A 21257-nucleotide genomic window follows, 5' to 3' on the forward strand; every position below is an offset into this window, starting at 1 on the left:
TCTAACTTCTTCCACTGCACCACCTGCAACTTCTGCAAATTGAAAGCTGTGATATGACATTTGGTTCATTGTTCTGTGCTAAAAAATAAACATATACAGACTGTTGTCCACAGTTGTCTTCCCTCTACTTCTACCTCTGGTCTGTGAAATGTTGCCCTTTTTAAATATCATATACTTTCAATTTGTTGCTCTGTTGAGCTAAATTACACACACCATCTTGTTCCATGGTATTCTCAATCACAGCAGCGAATGGTAGTTCTACTGGTAATTGCTAGTACTAATAGTAATTGTCTTCTAACTGTCTTATCTTTTGAACTTTATCTTTTGTCTTTGGAAAAGTTTTAAAAAAGTGTAAACCTGATGTCTCTTAAATAGAAAATTGAAGTTTTTTTGAACTTTATTTTCCAGAAGCCATATTGCACAGGAGAAGATTAAATATTTTTTAAAAATCAGATTAAACACTATCATTTTTATGCCTCCATGTGAAATTGAAGGTTTATTGAGCCATGGAAAAGTAATATATTGGCATACAGGATCATACAGCAAGCACAGGGCATTCAATATTTCAGGTCTCTGCACAGGGATAGAGTTATTCAGTTATCCCCACTCCCCTGCCTTTACCTCATAGCTTTGAAGGTGTTCCCTTTTCAAATATAGATCCAAATCCCGTTCGAAAGTTGATATGATTTTCCAATTATGTCTATGATCCACAATTATTTAGGAGTTGCCTAATCTCAAGTTTCAATCTGACATGATCAACTTAAATGTCTAAATTTGTGCATTTTGGATCTGATTTTGCTCTTCATTTTCTTAAATTCCTTAAATTTTGAATTGTTTTGGACTATATTGAATTGGACTCTAAAACTACCCAGACTCACCCCACTTAAGAGTATTTGCACAATGCATCATTCAAGGCTACCTTTCTCTTTTCATACTCTAGCATCTTTTCTTTGCAAAAAATTGTGTTTTTTTACAATGGTCTGTGAAAATGTATGAACTTGAAAGATTATGACATTTCTTAATAATTTCCATAGTGAGTCACTGCAGCACAGTTTCAAATATTAACGCTCAACTAATTTATGATTTTTCTTTTGTGCAGCAAATGCAGTTGCAAAACACACAGAAGGTTGAGCCCAGTAAAGTTCCAGAATATATCAAGAAAGCTGCAAAGAAAGCTGCGGAGTTCAACAGTAATTTCAACAGGGAACGGATGGAGGAAAGGCGAGCTTACTTTGATTTACAGACACAGGTAAGATGGATGCCACATTGGTCCTAGTCTGAGATATCTTCAAGCATAAAGTGGAATCCTGAAATGCAAAAGCAGGCAAGCAACCAATTATCGAACCTGATTGTAACTTGCATTTCTAAAGAAACAAGTCCCTAGGTTCCAATCTCAATCAGCAGCTATCTTAACTTTGATATTAGCCATACTAATTGGATAATAACACATTAAAGTAAAAACAAAGTACTGCAGATGATGGATATCTAAAACACAAACAGAAAGTGCTGGAAGAATTTAGCGGGTCTGGCATCATTTGCAGCGGGAGAAACAGTTAACATTTCAGAACTCTGAAGAAGTCATATTCAATTCAATGTTAACCTTACTTATCTCTCCATAGATAATGCCAGATTGCTGAATTCCTCCAGCACTTTATATTTTGAAAATTAATATGTTGCTGACATGTAATATATTTTGGGAACATTCTGTCAATTGCCAGAGAGGAGTAGAAAGTAAAATTCCAGCATAAGTTCAAACTTGTGATATTTTGCGTTTAGCATTGATACTATTTCCTTCCATATAATAGTACATTGTCTACAGAAGCAGGGAGATAGTTTCAGGATGATTATTGTCTTAAGCAGCTACATGGGAAACTCACCACTTGTAAGTTTCCCTCTAAGCTCACCACCATCCTGACTTGGAATTATATTGCTGTTCCTTCTGTGAAACTGGATCAGAGTTCTGGAACTCCCTCCCTAATAGTATTGTGGCTCTATCTACACCAAATGGACTGTGGCATTCAAGAAGGCAGCTCAAGTCAATTAAGGTTGGGCAGTAAATATTGGCCCAGTCAGTAATACCTATATACCATGAATGAATTTAAAAAAAGACTATTCTCAAGCAAGCCTCAAAGCTGTGGCTAGTATATGAGCCTTATTCTTTGTTGCAGGGTTCATGCGATTTTGTGGACAAATGGGAGAGGCATAATCTGCTATTTGGGTGGCGCAGGTTGGTTGATCTGTCTGGTAGCCATTGAAAGGTCAGCAAATAACAACTACAGACACTTTCTGTAATCTTTGACATCAGGAGGAGGTCCATTGCTGAGTACATAGTAGACCCTACCCCTCTCCTCTCTGCACAGATGGATCTCCTCCTCCTCCTGATGCAAGGTCCATCTGGACATTACACCCTGCACTTTTCACTATCCAAAAAACTTCCTTTTAGTCAACATTTTCTTTTAAAAATTTGGTTTTTTTAATTCACACATTCTATTCAGAATTGTGAAAATTTTGTGCAAGAAGAAAATCTGTTCAGAAATCTTTTCTTCTTTTGCTGATGTTCTGTGCTTATTGTGTATTTTCTTTCCAGTTTTGAGAATAGAATAATTTCAATGTCAATCAGATGGTGCCAGAATCCAGCGTTCACAGTGTGGGTTCAGTATGTCTGAAATTTGAGGCAGAATCCGCCCTCTGAAAGAGATATTTAAATAGCATCTTCATGAACAGCTCAAAAGCATTTTGGTTCTTGCCCTATAGTGAACCGCCATTTTGAAGCCTGCAAGTACTGCACCAAATTTGGCAGCTTTTTTTGTGACGTGTGAAAATGCCTGTTTTGTTTTGCAAACTTGAGTGACACAGGGTAAGGAATCCGTATTTATGCTGTATTTAATTTCTTTTTCTATTGTTTTTCTCAATACAGGTAATCCAGGTGCCACAGGGGAAGTACAAAGTTGTTCCACCAGAGAGGACAAAAGTTGGGGCTTATCCAGTTGCTCTCATACCAGGCCAATTTCAGGAATATTACAAAAGGTGAACAAAATCCTTTTTTTTATTAACTAAGAACAACCCTGTGCTAAAGAGCTTATTGCATAAAAAGTGCAAGTTAGATCGAAGGATCTGTTTCTGTGCTTACAACACTATGATTCTATAATTGCATGGTGAAGTGTAGAAACAAAAGTGCAACTTTAAATAAACTTTTGTCTTGCCTGTATTCTTCTTTTAACAACTGAATATTTAACTGATATCTGCATTTGATGAGAATTTCTTCAAGTTTGTCTTGTGAAGATTACACTTGGGGGAAAAATGACAATGAATTCTTTTCTGAATGGCGGTTGCTATTGATATGTAGGCAATTTGCATTCAGTAAGGTCTCACAAGTAAGAAATGAAATGAATGACTAGTTATTCTGTTTTGCTTGAAGAGTAAATGTCAATGAAGAATACATTTGCCCATCCTCCAGTGAAGTTAGAATAAGTTGATAAGATGTAATGGTGAATTGATTACAGTATCACTTGAATAGTTTTGTTTGTGGTACTTTTGTGAATAGTGTGGCATTGTCTTGCCGTGTATATATAAAAAGAAAGTGTTTTTTTTACTTAATTAGCATCAGCATGGTTTAACACTGGGAAGTCCTGAGGCAAAGAGATTTGCAGCCTGTGAAGTACTTTGAAGCTCAGTGAATATTCTAATATAGGAATTTTAATCTATTGTCTGTGCAATGCAAAAAATCTCCAAGCACTTCACATTGGAATTGCTGAACTCTGGAGAGATTATGAGGTGTGACCAAACAAGGAACTGTGAGGTTTCCTGAGAATAAAACTAAAAGTTGTGATACTTAAGGAAAACCAGGTACCCACAAAAAATGCATTAAGATGAGAAGAACCTTTCGCTTTGATACTGTAAATCAGTTCACATGTGTTTATTCCTAGGTAGGTCTTCTAGAGGTCGAGTTTAACCAGCATTCTGAGCACTAATGAGGAAGTGGATAAGCTTTCTCTGTCGCAGTGTTGATACAGTAATATTCTCTGGGAGAGATGAGTAAGTTGGATGTTGGAGTTAGAATGGAAAGGAGACAAAAGAGAGAAAGCTCGCAATCAAACTAATGTGTGACTCAAAAATCTGGGCTAGAATATTTGAAGCGAATGTTTGATTGCCTGGTTTTTCAGGGTCTTCAGAAAGATGGAGGAACTGAGATCTTCATTGTACAGTACAGTTTGGACTAGTGCTAAAGAGATTTCTGTTCAAGAGAGGTCTCCTGGAGATTTGCAGAATTTGCAAAATTAGTTCAATTTGATCTATAGGACAAACTAACATTTTATAAGCTGAGATTTAAAGCAAAAATGAATGCAAACATTTGGATGTCAATTTGAATTATGGATTAATTGTCTACCTAGGTACTCTCCCAATGAGTTGCGTTATCTACCTGTAAACACAGCCTTGTATGAGCCGCCTTTGGACCCAGAATTGCCAGCACCTGACAGTGATGGAGATTCTGATGATGCGGAAGACGGGCATGCTGAGGATGAACGAAAGGAAGACAAAGGCTTTTCAGTAAGAAGCTAACCAAAAAACTTGAATATATTTAAAACTTTATCTCTGTAAATTTTTAAAAAGCCCAGTCTATTCTGCACACTAAGTGTATTTTGAGTAAAAGATTAACAAAATGTATGAATCAAAAACAACTCCATTCTAGTCCAATACAATCTACTTCTGCTAAGTGTGTAGCAAATAAGCGTGTACTTTGGCTAAGTGTATAGAATAATGCTATTACTACTGGTATCTAAATATTAGGAATAATTTATATTATTACATCTGCACACAACTTCTAGCAGCCGGTGATGTGACGTCAGAACCTCGCACGGTAACGCTGCGAACGAGGTTCTTGCTACAGTTAATGGCAGCGGCCTAGTAAGTGGAAAACTTGAATTTTAAACCCATTATTAATGTTCAGAGTTTATTTTGTGCTAGTGCTCAGATAGTAGAGGTGTTTTGCCATCTATTCAACATTTATTATTTGAAGCTATGCCTCCCCCTTTTGTTTGGAAAAGGAATTTATTCACCAAGTTTAATCCCAATTCATAACCACCTTTAGTGTATTTAGAGAAGGAGTTCCTATACAACTTAGCTTAATTTAGCTAAGTTGAATCAGTTGTAATTTTAAAGGTGGTAAATTATTCTGCCAATTTTGGTACTTTTTTAAAATCAAAATCATAAGTCAATCAGGTATCACTCTCCTTTGGAAAGTTTCCATACCGTTGTTCAGCTATGTATTTGCCTATGGTGCTCAAATAAAACACTTAATTTCATGTTCTTGAACTTCCAGGAACATGAAAAGCATGGCTCCTTTTTGAAAACAATCATTTTGTCCTGCCTGGAATCTTCACTTCCTGAGTACACACTTGTGTTTTTCTCAATTTATGAAATCTCTGGACATCCTTGGAGTTACTGGGGTGTCTGCCCATATGATTTTAAGTCGTAACATAGCAATACTTGTGAATACTTACTTGCAATAGACCTTCTCTTGCCACATAATTTTTTTTTGCTTTGCAAGATGCATATAAGGATCTAGAAATCACTACTTCATGTTATGAAGTACATAGTATCACTTCTTTCAGTGTATTAAAACTGCATCAATAGATAGTTGACTTTTTTTCTCTCTGACCTTTAGATAGTGAACTAATTGCTATGGATCTGTGGGCTCCATTTGGAACTTCCCAAATCAGCCAATTTTAACTTTCGTTCCAATTCAGTTCAGTATTCATGCTACTTCAGTTTAAATACTGTATATATTTAAATACTGTTAAATATTAACAGTAATTTGTCAGAGGATTGGGTATTTAGTTGAAATTTCATTGCTTTCAGTTGCTGACTGCATGGAGAAAACAGACATCTGTCACTGAGCCTGTTTCACCACTGTTCATTTTAATTGCTTATCTGAATCTTAACTCCATGCAGCCATCTTGGTTCTGTAATCCTAATGTCTAACAAAAATCTATTAATCTCCATTTTGAAATTTTCAATTGACTTCCAGCCTCTCGACTTTTGAATTCCAAATTTCCTCCACCTTCGTTTGACGGAATACTTCCTAACATCAGCTCTGAATGACATAGCTCCAATTTTAAGGAAATGTCCCTTTGTTGTGGACATTTGGAAGAGTTTTGCTGTTCCTTGAGGTTTTGTTTGTTACTTTTTAGTGTACTTTCTGGCAGTGTAATCACCTTCAGTAAGTTCTACGCCAGTAGATTTCTAGTTTCTAAAGACATTTCCACACTTGTCTGTGTTTCTCTTGGCATATTGTATTGCTTTTGAATGATTTTTCCTGAATCACCTTTCAACTCATGGTGGCGTTTTTGTATTTTTGTTACTTTCAGTTCATGTGAGTACAGTTGTGTTAAATCCTGTCAAACTGTGGTTCCCAATGGATTATTGTTTCACTTTTGTTTCAGGATACCTCTTCAGGGAGCACAACAGATGGTGAAAGCCCTATTGAACATCAAGATGATTCCTCACAGGGAAAGCAGACACCAAAAGAAAAAGGAACACGGCCATGGAAAGATGCAAAACGAAGTGTGACACCCAAATCAGTTACTGGGTACAAGGTAGAAGATAAAAGCCCCTGAGACTTCATTTCTGATGAACCTCTCCCTCATTTTTTTTGTTGTACTGGGTAGAATTGGTCAGCCTGTACTAGCCACAGTCCACTAATGCATCTCCTGCTATTTCTCGCCTCTGCTTCCTTACCTTACCCTGTTTTATTTCATCTGACACTCACTGGTGAAGTTATCTGAATTTTTTTTTCTACTGGAACTGAATTAGGCTTGTATCTTGTTCCCCTGGGGCTTGCTATTTTCTGCTAAAGCTACTGCTCTCTTTTTATACACATCTGTACTACATGTCACACTTAATTACTAACTTTATTATTGTTAGATTCTGCTGATTCTATTGCTAAAGACCATACTTTATATGAAGAGTCAAAGTTGTATTTTTGAAATACTTTTGTGTTTTGATTTATATTTCCATGTAGCCTGGTATATTTACATTTTTTTCTAATTTCAACATCTACCATCAGGTGTTTTAGTCCACTGTTGTGTTTTATGCACGTAACGTTCAATAGAACAGGCTACAGAATGTCTTTGGACTTCTGGAGTCTTCAGAATTTAAAGATTCCAGTTGTCTGGTACTTGGAACAACACTACTGCAAGTGATTTACTATAATATCCAATGAGCATTAACTGAAATTTGGCAAATGTCTATCTCTGGCCAAACAATAACTGTTTTAACACTCAGTTTTACCTCTTAGCCAAAAGAATGTGTTCTACTAAATTATAAATATATATATATTTTCTGTTCAATTTCTGCCCAGCAATGACCTCGTTTAGGAGAAGCGTAGCTTGTTATTACTTCCTTTTATAGATGAAGTATTCATTACATCTGAGGTTTAACTGTTTGTTGCCCCAGGTGAGTCTCAGCCTATGTAAGGGCTTGAGAGTAAATCTTATTCACTTGTTTAGTTCTCTTATTTTCAAGCCAGCCTTAGAATAAAAAAATTAGGATGAAGTGTGAGCTTTACTGGAGTTTAGAGTTTGTGATTTATTCTTATTAGTCAGTAGAAGGGAGAATACTTATTCCTTAGACCTTGAAGATTTTTAAAAACAAAGTTATTACAGAATTTTTATTTAGTATCAGCTTTCAAGGCTGCTTCATTGCATTTTGTTCCATTTACATGCACATTTGATAGAAAGTGTATCAAGGCTTATAAACAAAATGGAGACCTGGAAGCAGCTATCCCCATTGTGGGGTTCTGATGCTTTTCTAATTTGCAAACTTCATCTACAGCCCAAGCTGGAATTACTCCTCGGAAATAGATTCAGTGTAGTTTCTTTTGGTGATGTCAAAATGAACATCAGTGATTCGTGTAGAAAGGTTAACAAATTAATCACTGACGATTACTGAGTAATAATTGACAGTGAATTATCAAGAAGCAAAATATCATACAAGTTCTGGTAACAGGACTCAATTTTGGAGGAAAAAAGTACTCAGTTTGGCAACACTTATGCGGGCTAGATGAAATACTTTTTCCCATATCTTAACAGACCTGCTGAGTATTATATGCCATCCAGGAGGTCCCAAGTTTGATCACTTGGATATGTTAAGTTAGCTAACCTTAACAGGGCCTATAGTAGGGGTGCTAGTTCCGAGGATTGGTCTCAGCTGTGCAGGCGAAGAAGGGGAATGTCAACCATAGGATTCTACCTCCTAATCCTTAGGACAACAGCTGTGACCTGTGAAGGTCATATCTATCGCTGGCAATTAATTCAATTACCAAATTGCCTATGAATGCAGAGTGAGTCAATGTTTTCAAGTGGGAAGAGAAGATTTGTAGGGAAAACTTCAGACATTTGGCTGCATTTGTGCTAAAATACAAACAAAATGATTCTGTTTGCATTTGACACAACAATTGAGCAGCATCCCTGCTTTCCTGGGAAGAGCAGCAAAATTTGGTTATTACATTTCTTTTAAATATGATCAGTGTATTCTTGGGGGAATTATTTTCACTGAGCATTTAAGTTGACCTCATTTGTTAAGTTCATGAATGTGTTTTTTTTATTAAGTTTACTGTGAATTAGTATTTTAGTGCTCTATCCTTTTTGCAAGATTTAATGAAAAATAATCTTGATGCTTTTATTTATTTGTTCTGTATCATCTATCTTTGTTATTGTAAAAAGAAATCCTTTCCTGTATTGAGGTGCTTGGAGGCAGATAGTAAGAGTAAAGCTCAGTAAAAGAGCTTTCTCCATGACATGCTATAAGGTTTATGATTCTATTTGTTGGCTTGAATCCAAATGAGCAGTTAGCTAAGTGACAGATGTGCTCATTGTTAGACTTTTGAGCTAAACATAATGCTTCAATGCTTTTTCTCAGCCCTACGTAGAAAATTGCTTTGCTTCACCTCTGTTCAGAGGAACTACTTTCAATTAGCGAATTGCCTTGGAATGCGATCTAGTCGACTTGGATAACTATATTGAAATGGTGCAGTTCAGTATTCGTAATGTGAACTGGTTACAGCAGCAGTTTCACACCAGCGTTAGTTTATTTTTTATCACTAGAACTTCACAATACAAGACAACTAGTATGGTAGTGACATCCTTCTCAGTGTAATGTGAATGTTTTGTCCTTCTTGAACTAGAGCCTGATATTGGCAGAGTTGATAAAATGTGGAGCTGAGGAAGCACAGCAAGTCAAGTGACATCAGAGGGACAGGAAGGTCAACATTATAGGTCTGGACCCTTCATTAGGACTGGACCAGACCTGTAACATCAATTTTTCCTGCCCCTCTGATGCTGTCTGACCTACGGTGCTTCTCCAGCACCACCTTTTATCCACTCTGACTTCCAACATCCGCAGTCCTTACTATTTTTAATATTGGCTGAAATTACTTCTGAACCTGGCTTTCTGGTTTCCTATAGGTGCCGCATTTGAACTTGGAAAATAGAACACTTTGTTTAGTTTGGTAGGCGTTCAAAAGTTCTGATCTTCAGTTTTCTAGGTAGAGAAACAATTTGTTGCAGCAAAAACATTTGTAAGAAAAGATTAGACTATTCTTTCTTTAATTCTGTTTATCCTCCTTTGTCTAAGGACTGATGAATATGATAACAGCATTAAGCCATTGTAAAGGACAATTTGAAGTGAGTAGCAGTTGTCTCTTAACCAATTTTGTTGGTTCCTATGAAATATGATTGAAATAATTGCTTTCCTCTGGTCACTTCAATTTGGTGTAGAAAGTTATTGTGGAGCTTTCCATTTTCATACTCTAAAAATTGGTTAGGCTTGATATGATTGTGCTGTTGGGCTAGAAATAAAGCAAAACATTTCATTTCCAAAAACCCATCTCTGTACTGTTCCAGAAAGATAGTTGCATACTTCACCAGCAACTAGGACATTGTGTCATGGATGCAATTTGTTGTATGTATACCAATAGTTAAGATGGAATTTAAGAGAAGATTGGAGGTTTTCCTTGCAGGGTGACACTTTCTCCCAGAAGCAGCAGTATGGCCTGGTATGCTTTTGTTGGTGTCAGAACATCATGGTCTCAAATAAAGCCTTGAACACATAATCTGGACTGGTGTTTCAGTGAAGTACTGAGGGACTGCTGTACTTTCAAAGGTGCAGACTTTCAGATGAGACATAAAGTTGTGGCTCTCTCTGTCTGTGTCAGGCAGATGTCAAAGATACCATGGTATCATTCCATAACTATCATTAGATGGGCACATCATTTATCTTATTACTGTTCGTTGATCTTGCTGTATGCAAAGTGGCTGTCTTATTTGCGAAAATAAATGTGAATGTATTTCAATGTAATTCAGTAGATATGAAGTATTTTAAGGTATTCTAGGGGTATGAAGACTGAAACATAAATGCAGATTATTTCATGCTGGAGGAAACAAGTTAGTTTCATTATGTTTGAAGATCTATTTTTGTTTCAAAAATAATTTTAAGTAGTAGCATAATAGTCAATCCCAGGCCTTGTGAGACAGGATGTTAGAATATCCATTTGTTGAGAAGAGGATTTTTTTGTTTAAATGTGTTTTGACTTTTTTTAAAGCTATCAATTCATTAACAGTAAGTAGGGAATTTAGCCCTCAGATTGAGTTCACCTGACTCATCAAAAAGAACAGGGGACTAATTAGAGAGAGCTGTTTTCAAAGTGTTAGGATTGACATGATAGGTAAAGTGTCCTTCTTTTGTGCTGTATAGTACTTTCTCCACTTTGCATTTTTTTATTCACTTTTAAAATATGGGTTTGTAACAATTAACATATTGGGGATTACCATGATATTTCTTTTGGAGTTGACCAGCAAAATAACAACTTGGGAAGTTGGGTGTGAGTGTGAAGAACGAGTTGATGGAAGTGTGGAGTAGGGTGGAAACAAAAGCACCATGGGAAGGCAGCAGCAATGGTTTGGATCTCAGCCAGTTAGAGAGTTGGACTTGCTATTCAGATTATCTGGACCACAGTAACCACTGGTGAACAAACCCTGAACAATAAGTGTGCAAGTCCTGAGCAGAGTGCAAACAAATTCTAATGGTCTTAATTCTTGAGTATTGGCAAATGTAATACAATGTGCATTTTACATATACAACGTTAGTATTTAGTTCTTGGTCAGTGTAACTGCAACATTATTAAGCTGCTGCTGACGCAAGAATGTGACTTTAGCTTTTATTGTGATATAGACATGAAATAAGGGATAAATATAATTCATGATCATCCATCAAACTGCACTTTTTTAACATGCTAAATAACCAACATAGATACAGTTTATCTTAATATCTTGCATCCTTTGCATATAAGCACTTTTTCTACATAAGTAGCTATTTGTGGCTATGCTAATAGTTGTAGAATGATCGTAATTTATTGAGTGGTTGGGTGCATAGTTTCTCCGAGAGAAGCAGAACTTGTGGAGAAACAGTAAAATGAAAGAAAGTTGTAAACAATCTGAACCTGAACTGTGTTTCTGATTTTGCTGAGGGCTGGCACTCTAGGTATTAGTACAGTGAATTTTACAATGTTTTGATGTTCAAGCAACAGTTTTACACTAGTTTTCTGTTTTAAATAATTGTAGAATAATTTTAGAACTGTAAAAAATAGTAAGATGTTTCATTGTTTCAATAGATTCCAAACTGTAGAACTTTTTTTATAGTATGATTATTTAAGAGGCGCTGTCTTTCAGTTCTGCAGCCTCAGTTTAAAAAGTACTTAAACACTTGTTACCAAATTTTTGATGTAAACTTTTCACATCTGAACAACTTTTTAATAAAACATTAAGCCGATTTTAAGAGTGCCTCTGTCATCTTTTAGAAAGTGAGTAGCATTCCACTGTGGCTCTGCAGAATCCTCTACAGCCAGAACAATTCTTGTGAGCAGTTATGTATTAAATGCTGAGTTGACAGCAGCATCTCTGGGTACTGGTACATGAATTTGTTATCAGATGCATTCATTTATTGTGAAATATTTGATTGGGGATATTTTGTATAACTAGATTGATAATCTGAAAACAGACGTCACAACTTTCAATTTTGATCATTAGAATTTATGAAGGAGTATTTATTTTTAAAATAAATTACTATGGCAGTGTTACTGATATTCTTTTGTAGGAATATCCTTAACATAGCATAATCTATTTAATTAGAAGGAAGGGGAAGAAACCTACTGATAGTTATAAAATTATTTAAATACTAGATGCTCTTCTACTGAAGATGCTCATGATAGGTTAGTTGCCATACTCTTTATAATGAGACCATTACGCCACTTAACGCATAGTTTTCTGGTCTATTCCTCTCCCTCGCTACTTTAAGATCACAAGATCAATTTTCTGTACATGGGCACATCTAGAAGTCAGTTGCTATTGCTAAGGAAAGTTTGACAATCAGCAGATCCTTGCAAATTTCTCGTTTCCAGTGGAAAATGCCTGCTTGTTTCCCTTTAGTTTTGTAATACATCTGATATTTGGAAACGTGATGGAAATGTGCCTATTGCATTTTTTTTCTGTGTACATGCGTGTTTGCATGCATATGTAGTTACTAAAGGCCTTTAGAAAATGAGAGTTTTGGAATAAATGCTTCCAAATATATCACTTTAGTTTTAATTTCTAATTTAGTTTCTGAATTTTCAGTACTAATTTTATATTTGCATACATTTTATTTTAAGGATGTCTCTGCCAATTTTTAAATTTAGTAGCAGCCTGCTTTCAAAGCTTGTTCTATGTATGCTTTACTCAATCTTTGGTCATGATTGTCTGTCTGTTTAATGCTTTTTGTATGCATGATCTAAAGTAAAGCCCCATCTGTGTTTTAAGAGCCTTATCAGTCTGTGCCTTCTGCGTAGTGTAATTTTAATAACATTTAAGGTTGATCCACTGGTTTTAAACTAAATAGCTGGTTTGCATTTTTGCACCCACATGCAAGAAAATCTTTTAAAACCAGGATTCTCTTTGCTCCTGCCGAGCCCTTACTCTGTATTCTAGTTCCACTGACATGATTTTTACAGTGCTGTTCTAACTATTGCCCTTCCAGCCTAAGATCATTCCAAATGCAATATGTGGAATTTGTCTAAAGGGTAGAGAATCCAACAAGAAAAACAAACCTGAGGCACTCATACACTGCTCCCAGTGTGACAATAGTGGTAAGTTTCCCAATCTAACTGATGAAAACTATTCAATCTTGTACATTATATGTAATATAGTTTGTATCGTACTGAAAGTGACAGTGAACTAGTTGCACTAAGTTGGCAAGACAGAACAGAAAATAGGCACTTCAAATTACTAGTGGTGTATTGTTATGCCATGCAAGCATCTTACCTATTTTTAAAAATTGGCTCAATTGTATCAGTGTAACACTTCAGTTTCTTAAGGTTAATTGTTCTATATGTTACTAAAAAATTGTATGTTATAAAAATGTTATTAACATTAAACTTCAATGTTATACTAAATTGGTTAGACCACACTTCACATTTCTAAAAGAATGTCAGTGCTCTGGAAAAATGCTCAAAGAGTTTGGACTGATGAACTGAGCTTGAACTGAGGATCTAACTATCAATGAAGTCTAAATGCTTTGAGGGCTCATTTCTTCAGGAGTGTTTTAAGGATTTTGGATATTATGGAAGCATGTCATAAGGGAGATGTGGAGACAATTTATTCATTTGTTATGAGTTCAAAATTAGGGGGCCATTTAAAAAAGCAAACAAAGTCATTAATTATGGAATCAAGAATTTACTTTGATTAAAACGTGGAACTTGCTACATATGAAATGAACGAGGAAAATATGATATGTGCATTAAGATAAAACTAAGCAAGTGCCTTTTGTGGATGGATTGGTTGGAAGAGAGAAGAGAATAACTGTATTTGATGATGGGATGAACTGAAATGGGGTGGGAGAAGATTCAGAAATACTACCATAGTCCTATTGCAAAGGCATGTGAAGGAAATCTGAAATTAAAGCTGAATATGCTGGAAATGCTCAACAAGTTGGAGGGAGAAACAATGTTTTGGGTTGATGATCTTTTGCAGAAATTAGTCATATAATTTTATGATGAAATTTTGATGAAACATCCTTTTTTTTTACCAGGAATGCCTGATATGCTGAATATTTGCAGCATTTTCTGTCTTTATCACAGCGTAGACCTGTTGGATTGAATTCCTGGTTCTCTGACTTAAATTCTGTTTTTGTTTTTTTAAAACACTAGCGGATAGATGCAGCTTTTATTTCAAGTATTTGCAACCAACATGCAGGCAATTCAAGATAACAAAGCGTGGGCTGGATGAACACAGCAGGCCAAGCAGCATTTTAGGAGCACAAAAGCTGATGTTTCGGGCCTAGACCTTAGGCCCGAAACGTCAGCTTTTGTGCTCCTAAGATGCTGCTTGGCCTGCTGTGTTCATCCAGTCCCACACTTTGTTATCTTGGATTGTCCAGCATCTGCAGTTCCCATTATCTCTGATGCAGACAATTCATTTTGTTCTGCTGGTTCATCATAGTTGGCAATTCTTATTTGAAGCAACACGGTGACTGATTCATAAAAAGTGCATACTTTTGAGTAGATAACTTGCTAATGCTTCCCACAGGTCATCCGTCCTGCTTGGATATGTTGTCGGAGTTGGTGGCTGTAATAAAAACGTATCCATGGCAGTGTATGGAATGCAAGACATGCATAGTGTGTGGCCAGCCACATCACGAGGAAGAGATGATGTTCTGTGATCAGTGTGACCGAGGGTATCACACCTTCTGTGTCGGAGTTGCTTCCATCCCCTCAGGTAATGTGCACATGCATTTTGAAGCATTGTGCAATGCCTGTTGAAATTTTAATTGCCAGCTATAGAAAATGTCTAAATGTTCCTTCAGTCTGATAGCTGAGATTATTAACCTAAAGAGTTCAAAATAATAATTGTTTAATTATTACTGAACTTTTACGTAAAAAATAAAATTATTTTATATTTCTGGATCTCCAGTATATTGTTCACAATAACTTACAAGATAACTGTTACAAGAGCAGTAGTGTGATATACACAGTACAAATTATCTGTAGTCTTGTTCTCTTTTGTGTCTTTGAGAGAATTTTACTGAGAAACAGGAGTGGACCATTTAACTGTTCAAGCCAGTTCTACTGCCGTTCAGTAAGCCCATAGCTGATTTAAGACGTAACTCCCTTTGCCCCATATTTCTTAATACCTTCTGGCTAACAAAAACCTATCAATCTCTGATTCAAAATTTACACTTGGCTTAACATCAATTCCCATTTGCAGAAGAGTGTTCTAAACTTCTATTTATAATAGGTTTGAAGAACTGTTTTCTAACTTTCTTTCATAAAAGATCTGCTTCTAATGTTTAGTCTAATTTTCAGACCTACAATAAAAATAGGAATTCTCTGAGCCACTCAGCAGTTCAATTGGTTTCTTTGGAGAGAGAAATTGTTTGCTTTTTATGTTCATGGCCTTTCATCAGAGCTCATAGTCCTAGATCTGCCAATCAGCAGAAATAACTTCCTCTTTGCCTTATGTGTTCCCTTTAATATATTCAAAAACATTGATCATATCACCCATTACCTCTTAAATTTTAGGGGCTGTGAGTCTACTTGTTGAATATCCTTACATTTTAATACTTGAAGTTTAGCTATCATTTTGGTATGCTTATGTTGCACATCCCGTAAGGCCAATCTAGCTTCTGTAACATATGCTGTCCAAATCTGATCACAGTAATCTTAGTGCAATCGAACCAAGGCTTTATATAAGCTGAATGTAGGTGAATTAGTCTGTGGCACAGTGAGAATTTAGAATGTATAAACTCAATTATAAGTTACTGAACAGATATTTTCTTATGTTAGAAGTGTTTTATTAATTCTAACTGCAATATGAAGATCAAGTTGCAATCTTACACTTGTGTATTTGAAGTGTATCGGAGGAAACTGTGCACAGCCCAAGACAGTAAACAGTCAACAGTGAATGGGAAAGCTGGATCTAAAATCATATTTGTAGATGAACTATCAGAATAGTGTGCAACTAAGGTCACCTCTATCTCTTAGTATTCATCTCTTAGATGGCTCAACAAAATCAAATAAGCTATTTATAGCAGGATCAGAATAGTTAGGATAGAATGTTGCCTGCTAAGACCTGGACCCTTTTGGATCCCGCTTCACTGAACCTGTTGTATGTTTTTGCCTCCGTATATGATGGTTTCGTTATGCAACGTAAGATTCTTTTTGAATTGTTTCAGGTCGTTGGATTTGTGCATGCTGTGCAAATGTTCCTTCCACGGCTAAGAAAAGAGGGCGGAAAGCAAAAAATACCAAAGAAGGATAAAGCTACAATATTAGAACCAATCCAAGAAAATGTGTGGCCAGATTAAAGTCCTTATCAAAGCTTTAGTTGACTGGGAATATCAGGTGCTTACATGATATCAATGTGTTTTATAAATATCATTTACATTATTTGTATGAAAAATTATTTTGAAACAAATAAAATGACAGAATGAAGCAATGCCGTGTGTTTGCATGAATTTTATTTGGAATAACGATATGTTGTGTGGATTTTTTTTTAGCCGGTTGCCAAATTCAGCAAAGTTCATTGATAGAACTTCATTCAGCTTCTCTGCCTGATCCACCGATCGTTCATGTCATTGCTGGTCTGTACCTCCAACTCCATTTTACCACCTTTCCTCCCACATCTTTGGTCTTTGCACCCAATAGCGATTGATGAAAGTGATTGTCTTGAAACATTAGATACTGCTTGGTGCACTGAATATTTATTTTATTTCAAATATCAGTTGATCTTAGCATCAAAAGTTCCAATTGTCCCAGTATCTACTGCCTTTTGGAACGAAAGATCCATATTGCTACTATCTTTTTGAGTGGAAAAAGTGCTTATTGATTTCTGTATGGCTTACCATACAGGAGGAAGAAACCTCCTCATATTTACCTAATCAAACTCTTCTTTTAGCTTTAAATACCTTAACACAATTCTGGAACGTTCTTAAAGTTGCTATTTCTCTTCCCACCTTCAAAAGCCTCCTCAAAGGCTACCTCTTAGCTATCTTATTCAGGTCTTGAACTGCTTGATGCTCAGTGTTTTGCCTTAAGATTTTCTGCTACATTCATTGTGCTACCCCAATGTGGGTTGGAAATCAATGGACTATTTCCTCACTGGTGAATAAATCTTCAATCAGAGCGTCAGGCTATTGTTCTGGGGACAAGGGTTCAAATACAACCTTGAAGGATGGTGGAATTTGAATTCAATTTTTAAAAATGCCATTCTAATGGAAATCATGTAACCACTGTTGCTTGTCATGAAACCCATCTGGTTCACTACCATCCTTTTGGGAGAAAATCTGTCCTTGCTTCCTGGTCTGGTCTACGTATGACTCCAAATCCATAACAAAATGTGCTTGACGCTTAACTACTCTCTGGCTGATTTTAAGGACGGACAATAAATTCTGGCCTGGCCTCACATCCCTGCAAATGATTTTTTTTTAAAAAAATGTCTTAATTATATTGAACTTTTATTCAATAATATTGACTTTTCAGTTAATCTACAAATAAAATTCCTTTCAATTATCTGCCACTCCAAACGTGTCTCACTTTTCTGGTCTCGATATGCCACAGATGGGAAGTACAGTGTCGCAGGGAGGGATTACTGATTCTTTTCCTGAGCAATTGCAAAGAATCTCACTGGTGTCGCACCGGCACTATTGTGGTAACACATGATCCATCAATGCAACTGAATGACCTGAAGACCCAGTGATATTTTACACTGGGATGAGCTACCTTTCAGTACGAACACTCTGATGACATATATGTGGGCCATGTGTTCTAAAGATTGGCTGATCAAATCAAACTGCATTTTCAGCAGAATTAAGATTGCACTTGCAACATCCAAAGAAAAACATCTGCTACTCAGTGATTCCCAATTATGCAGCACTTGTGGAACAATCTTATACACATTAGTAGCTATGCTAACAACCAATTTAAGACAATTAGTTGTGCTCATAATGTAGCTCATTTATTCTTGCTGGGGTGATAAACATTCACACACAGGGACTTGTTCTCTGCGAAAAAGAAAATGTTCAAGCCTTGTATCTTTTACAAATTACGCAGGAGATTGAAGAGCCTGTATTTTTCTGTTGGTTCTGATCTTACCATGGAGAAAGTGATCAGGATTGACTGGCCAAACAATCAACACCCTTGTTGCTTTTGGCATAAATTGTCCTTATTGTTTGAAATTAAATATTCTTGCAGTTCTGATGAGTGCAAGAGGAAAAGTTTCAACAACATGCCTCATTTCGGCAATGTTTACATTCTGTGTGTTGAAGCAACAGTTGAGATTTTTTTTCTTTTTTCTTCTGTTTGCTTGATGTGTGAAATTCCATCATTGTTGAGCAGACACTGTAAGTTCTAAGCAGCTACTGAAGCAGATGCACTGTGGTGGATCAGCTCTTTACAAGCCAGGGGCTGTGAGATTTGAGGTGAGTGGTGGCTGACCAAAATCAACTTGAGCTTATTGCTTGTATCTTGCAACTTTTGTGTTAATGCTCTGCCAGCAAAACTGGTGTGTCTAGTCCAGCGTGCAGTCCTATGCAAAGTTTGTGAAGGCTGTCCAAATGTCAGTCCTTAAGAAATCTGAAGTAAAACAATTAGCTGGCTTCCCAGAAACAATATTGTGATTGAGGTGTATACCCATCCTTTGCATGGCACTCAAGACTCCGAAATACATAGATTACACGCCATGTCCTGAATACTGAAGACATACAATTGTAGTATGTGATAGTGTCAGCGATTTATTGCATGTTGTACATGGGGAAACCACAAGGGCTTAGAAAACTTCAATGATAAAAGCAAAGTACTATGGATGCTGGAGATCTGAAAATAGAAAGTGTTAGAGAAAGTCAAGTCTGGCAGGGGCTGTGGACAGTTAGAGTTAATGTTTGAGTCATGCCACAGTCCTTTTTGGGCATGAAAGAGAGGCTGGAAATATGGGTTTTACACTGTAGAGAAACAGAGGAGGAATAAATGGAACAGATGGTAAAGATACCTAGAGGAGAAGGCAAATGGAAAGTGCCCATGGTAGTAGATTATATAGATGAAAACTAGGTTTTAATAGTAGAGATGTTTGATTTGATTTATTGTTATCACATGTACCTGAGTACAATGAAAAGTTTTGTTTAACATGCACTACATGCAGATTGTAACATACAAAGATCATAGAGTGATTGAACCGAGTGAAGAATACAAAGTTTCGGCTGCAAAGAAAGTGCACAGAAGGCAAGATCATTAGATTTGGAATTTGAAAAGTCTAATAACAATGCGGAAGAAACTGTTCTTGATCATGTTTGTACATGTGTTTAAGCTTTTGTAACTACTGCCTGATAGAAGAGGTTGGAAGAGATTACAACCGAGGTGGGAGGGGTCTTGTTGATGTTGGCTGCCTTTCCAAGGCAGCAGGAAGTGTGGATGGAGTCAATAGAGAAAACATTAGCTTGTGTAATGGTCTGGGCGGTGTTCACAACTTTCTGCAGTTTCTTATGGTCCCAGGTCAGAGCAGTTGCAATACCAAGCCATGATGCATCCAGATAGGATGCTTTCTATGGTGCATCTGTAAATGTTGCTGAGGATTCTTAGGGACATGCCGAACCTCCTTAGCTTCCTGAGAAAGAAGAGGCTTTGGTGTGCCTTCTTGACTATCACATCAACAGGGGTAGTCCAGGACAGATTGTTATGATCATCACTTCTAGGAACTTGATTCTCTCAACCATCTCCACCTCACCTCCTTTTGATGTAGACAGGAATGTGCCCTCCTCCTCATTCCCTGAAGTCACTGATCAGCTTTACTGAAAACAAATCCATATAAACGAGGCATGAGTGTGGAGAGAATAAAAATGAAGGGCAGAGTTCGTGTTCTGAAGTTGTATAATCAATGGTGAATCCTAAAGACTGTGAAGTCCCCAGGTGGAAAATGAGGTTCTGTTCGTCTAGCTTGCATTGAGCTTCGCTGGAACAGATTTAGGACAAAGATGTCAGAATTAGAACAAAATGATGTATTGAAATGGTGAACAACCAGAAGGTCAGCAACATTCTTATGGCTAAAGAAGAGGTGTTCTCTCAAAACAGCCACTCTGTATTTAGTCTCGCCAAGTAGAGAAAACTGCATTGTGAGCAGCAATTCGATTAAAAGAAGTTCTGTTTCATCTGGAAGTTGAGTTTGGGGCCTTAGACAGTGAGGAGGGAGCAGAATGAGAAGATAAAGGTCCAACTGTAATTGCATGAGCAGTTACTATGAATGGTTAAAGAGATCATAGAATTGTAGAATCCCCACAGTGTAGAAACAGGCCCTTTGGCCCAACAAGTCCACACCAACCCTTGGAGCATCCCAACCAGACCAATCCCCCGATAACCCACCTAATCTACACATTCCTGAACACTACAGGCAACTTAGCATGGCCAATCCACTGAACCTGCACAATTTTGGACAGTGGGAAGAAATCAGAGTACCCGGAGGAAGCCCACGCAGACACAGGGAGAATGTGCAAACTCCGCACAGACAGTTGCCCAAGGGTGGAATTGAACCTGGGTCCCTGGCGCTGTGAGGGAGCAGTGCTACCATTGAGCCACCATGTTGTTGAACCCTGTGAAGGAACAGTCCCTGCCGACTGCTGATAAGGAAGGGAGGGGAAGGTGTTTGGAAGATTTACTTAGTGGTGTACAGTTAGAGGTGGCAAGAAACAGGGACCGAGGAAGTACAGCCAATGTAACTGGGTTTATTGGATTTACAGTGGATCTTAGTGGACAGCCTATCCCCAGAAATGGAAATAGAGAAGTCGACGAAGGGAAGAGTCAGAGTTGAACCAGGTGTAGGTAAGAGATGGAAATTAGCTGTAAAATTGGTTCCTAGAATTCCTCCAGTGCAGAAGCACACCATTTAGCCTATCAAGTCCACACTGACTCTCTGAAGAGCATCCCACCCAGACCCACTCCCTCTATCTTATTCCCATAACCCTGCACTTCCCCCATCCAATCCACATTGCCTGCATATCCCTAAACCCGAGGGCAATTAAGGCAATTAGCTCTGATGAAGGGTCTAGGCCCGAAACGTCAGCTTTTGTGCTCCTGAGATGCTGCTTGGCCTGCTGTGTTCGTCCAGCCTCACATTTTATTATCTTGGAATCTCCAGCATCTGCAGTTCCCATCATCTCTGGCAATTAAGCATGTCCAATCCTCTTAA

General features: G+C 37.2%; 1 protein-coding gene across 2 annotated transcripts in view; it reads left to right on the forward strand.

The window, feature by feature from the left end:
- Positions 1 to 16514, forward strand: part of phf10 (PHD finger protein 10) — a 31420-nt gene extending 14906 nt beyond the window's left edge. For both annotated transcript variants that reach the window (XM_048535840.1, XM_048535841.1), the window contains 7 exons: positions 1100 to 1249; positions 2918 to 3027; positions 4392 to 4548; positions 6444 to 6596; positions 13069 to 13177; positions 14616 to 14804; positions 16261 to 16514. In XM_048535840.1, coding sequence (XP_048391797.1) covers positions 1100 to 1249; positions 2918 to 3027; positions 4392 to 4548; positions 6444 to 6596; positions 13069 to 13177; positions 14616 to 14804; positions 16261 to 16346 — 954 coding nt within the window. In that variant the 3' untranslated portion in view covers positions 16347 to 16514. The remainder of the gene's footprint in view (positions 1 to 1099; positions 1250 to 2917; positions 3028 to 4391; positions 4549 to 6443; positions 6597 to 13068; positions 13178 to 14615; positions 14805 to 16260) is intronic.
- Positions 16515 to 21257: the final 4743 nt, after the last annotated feature.

The sequence above is a fragment of the Stegostoma tigrinum genome, chromosome 9 (genome assembly GCF_030684315.1).
Source record: "Stegostoma tigrinum isolate sSteTig4 chromosome 9, sSteTig4.hap1, whole genome shotgun sequence".
In the NCBI taxonomy this organism is placed as follows: Eukaryota; Metazoa; Chordata; class Chondrichthyes; order Orectolobiformes; family Stegostomatidae; genus Stegostoma; species Stegostoma tigrinum.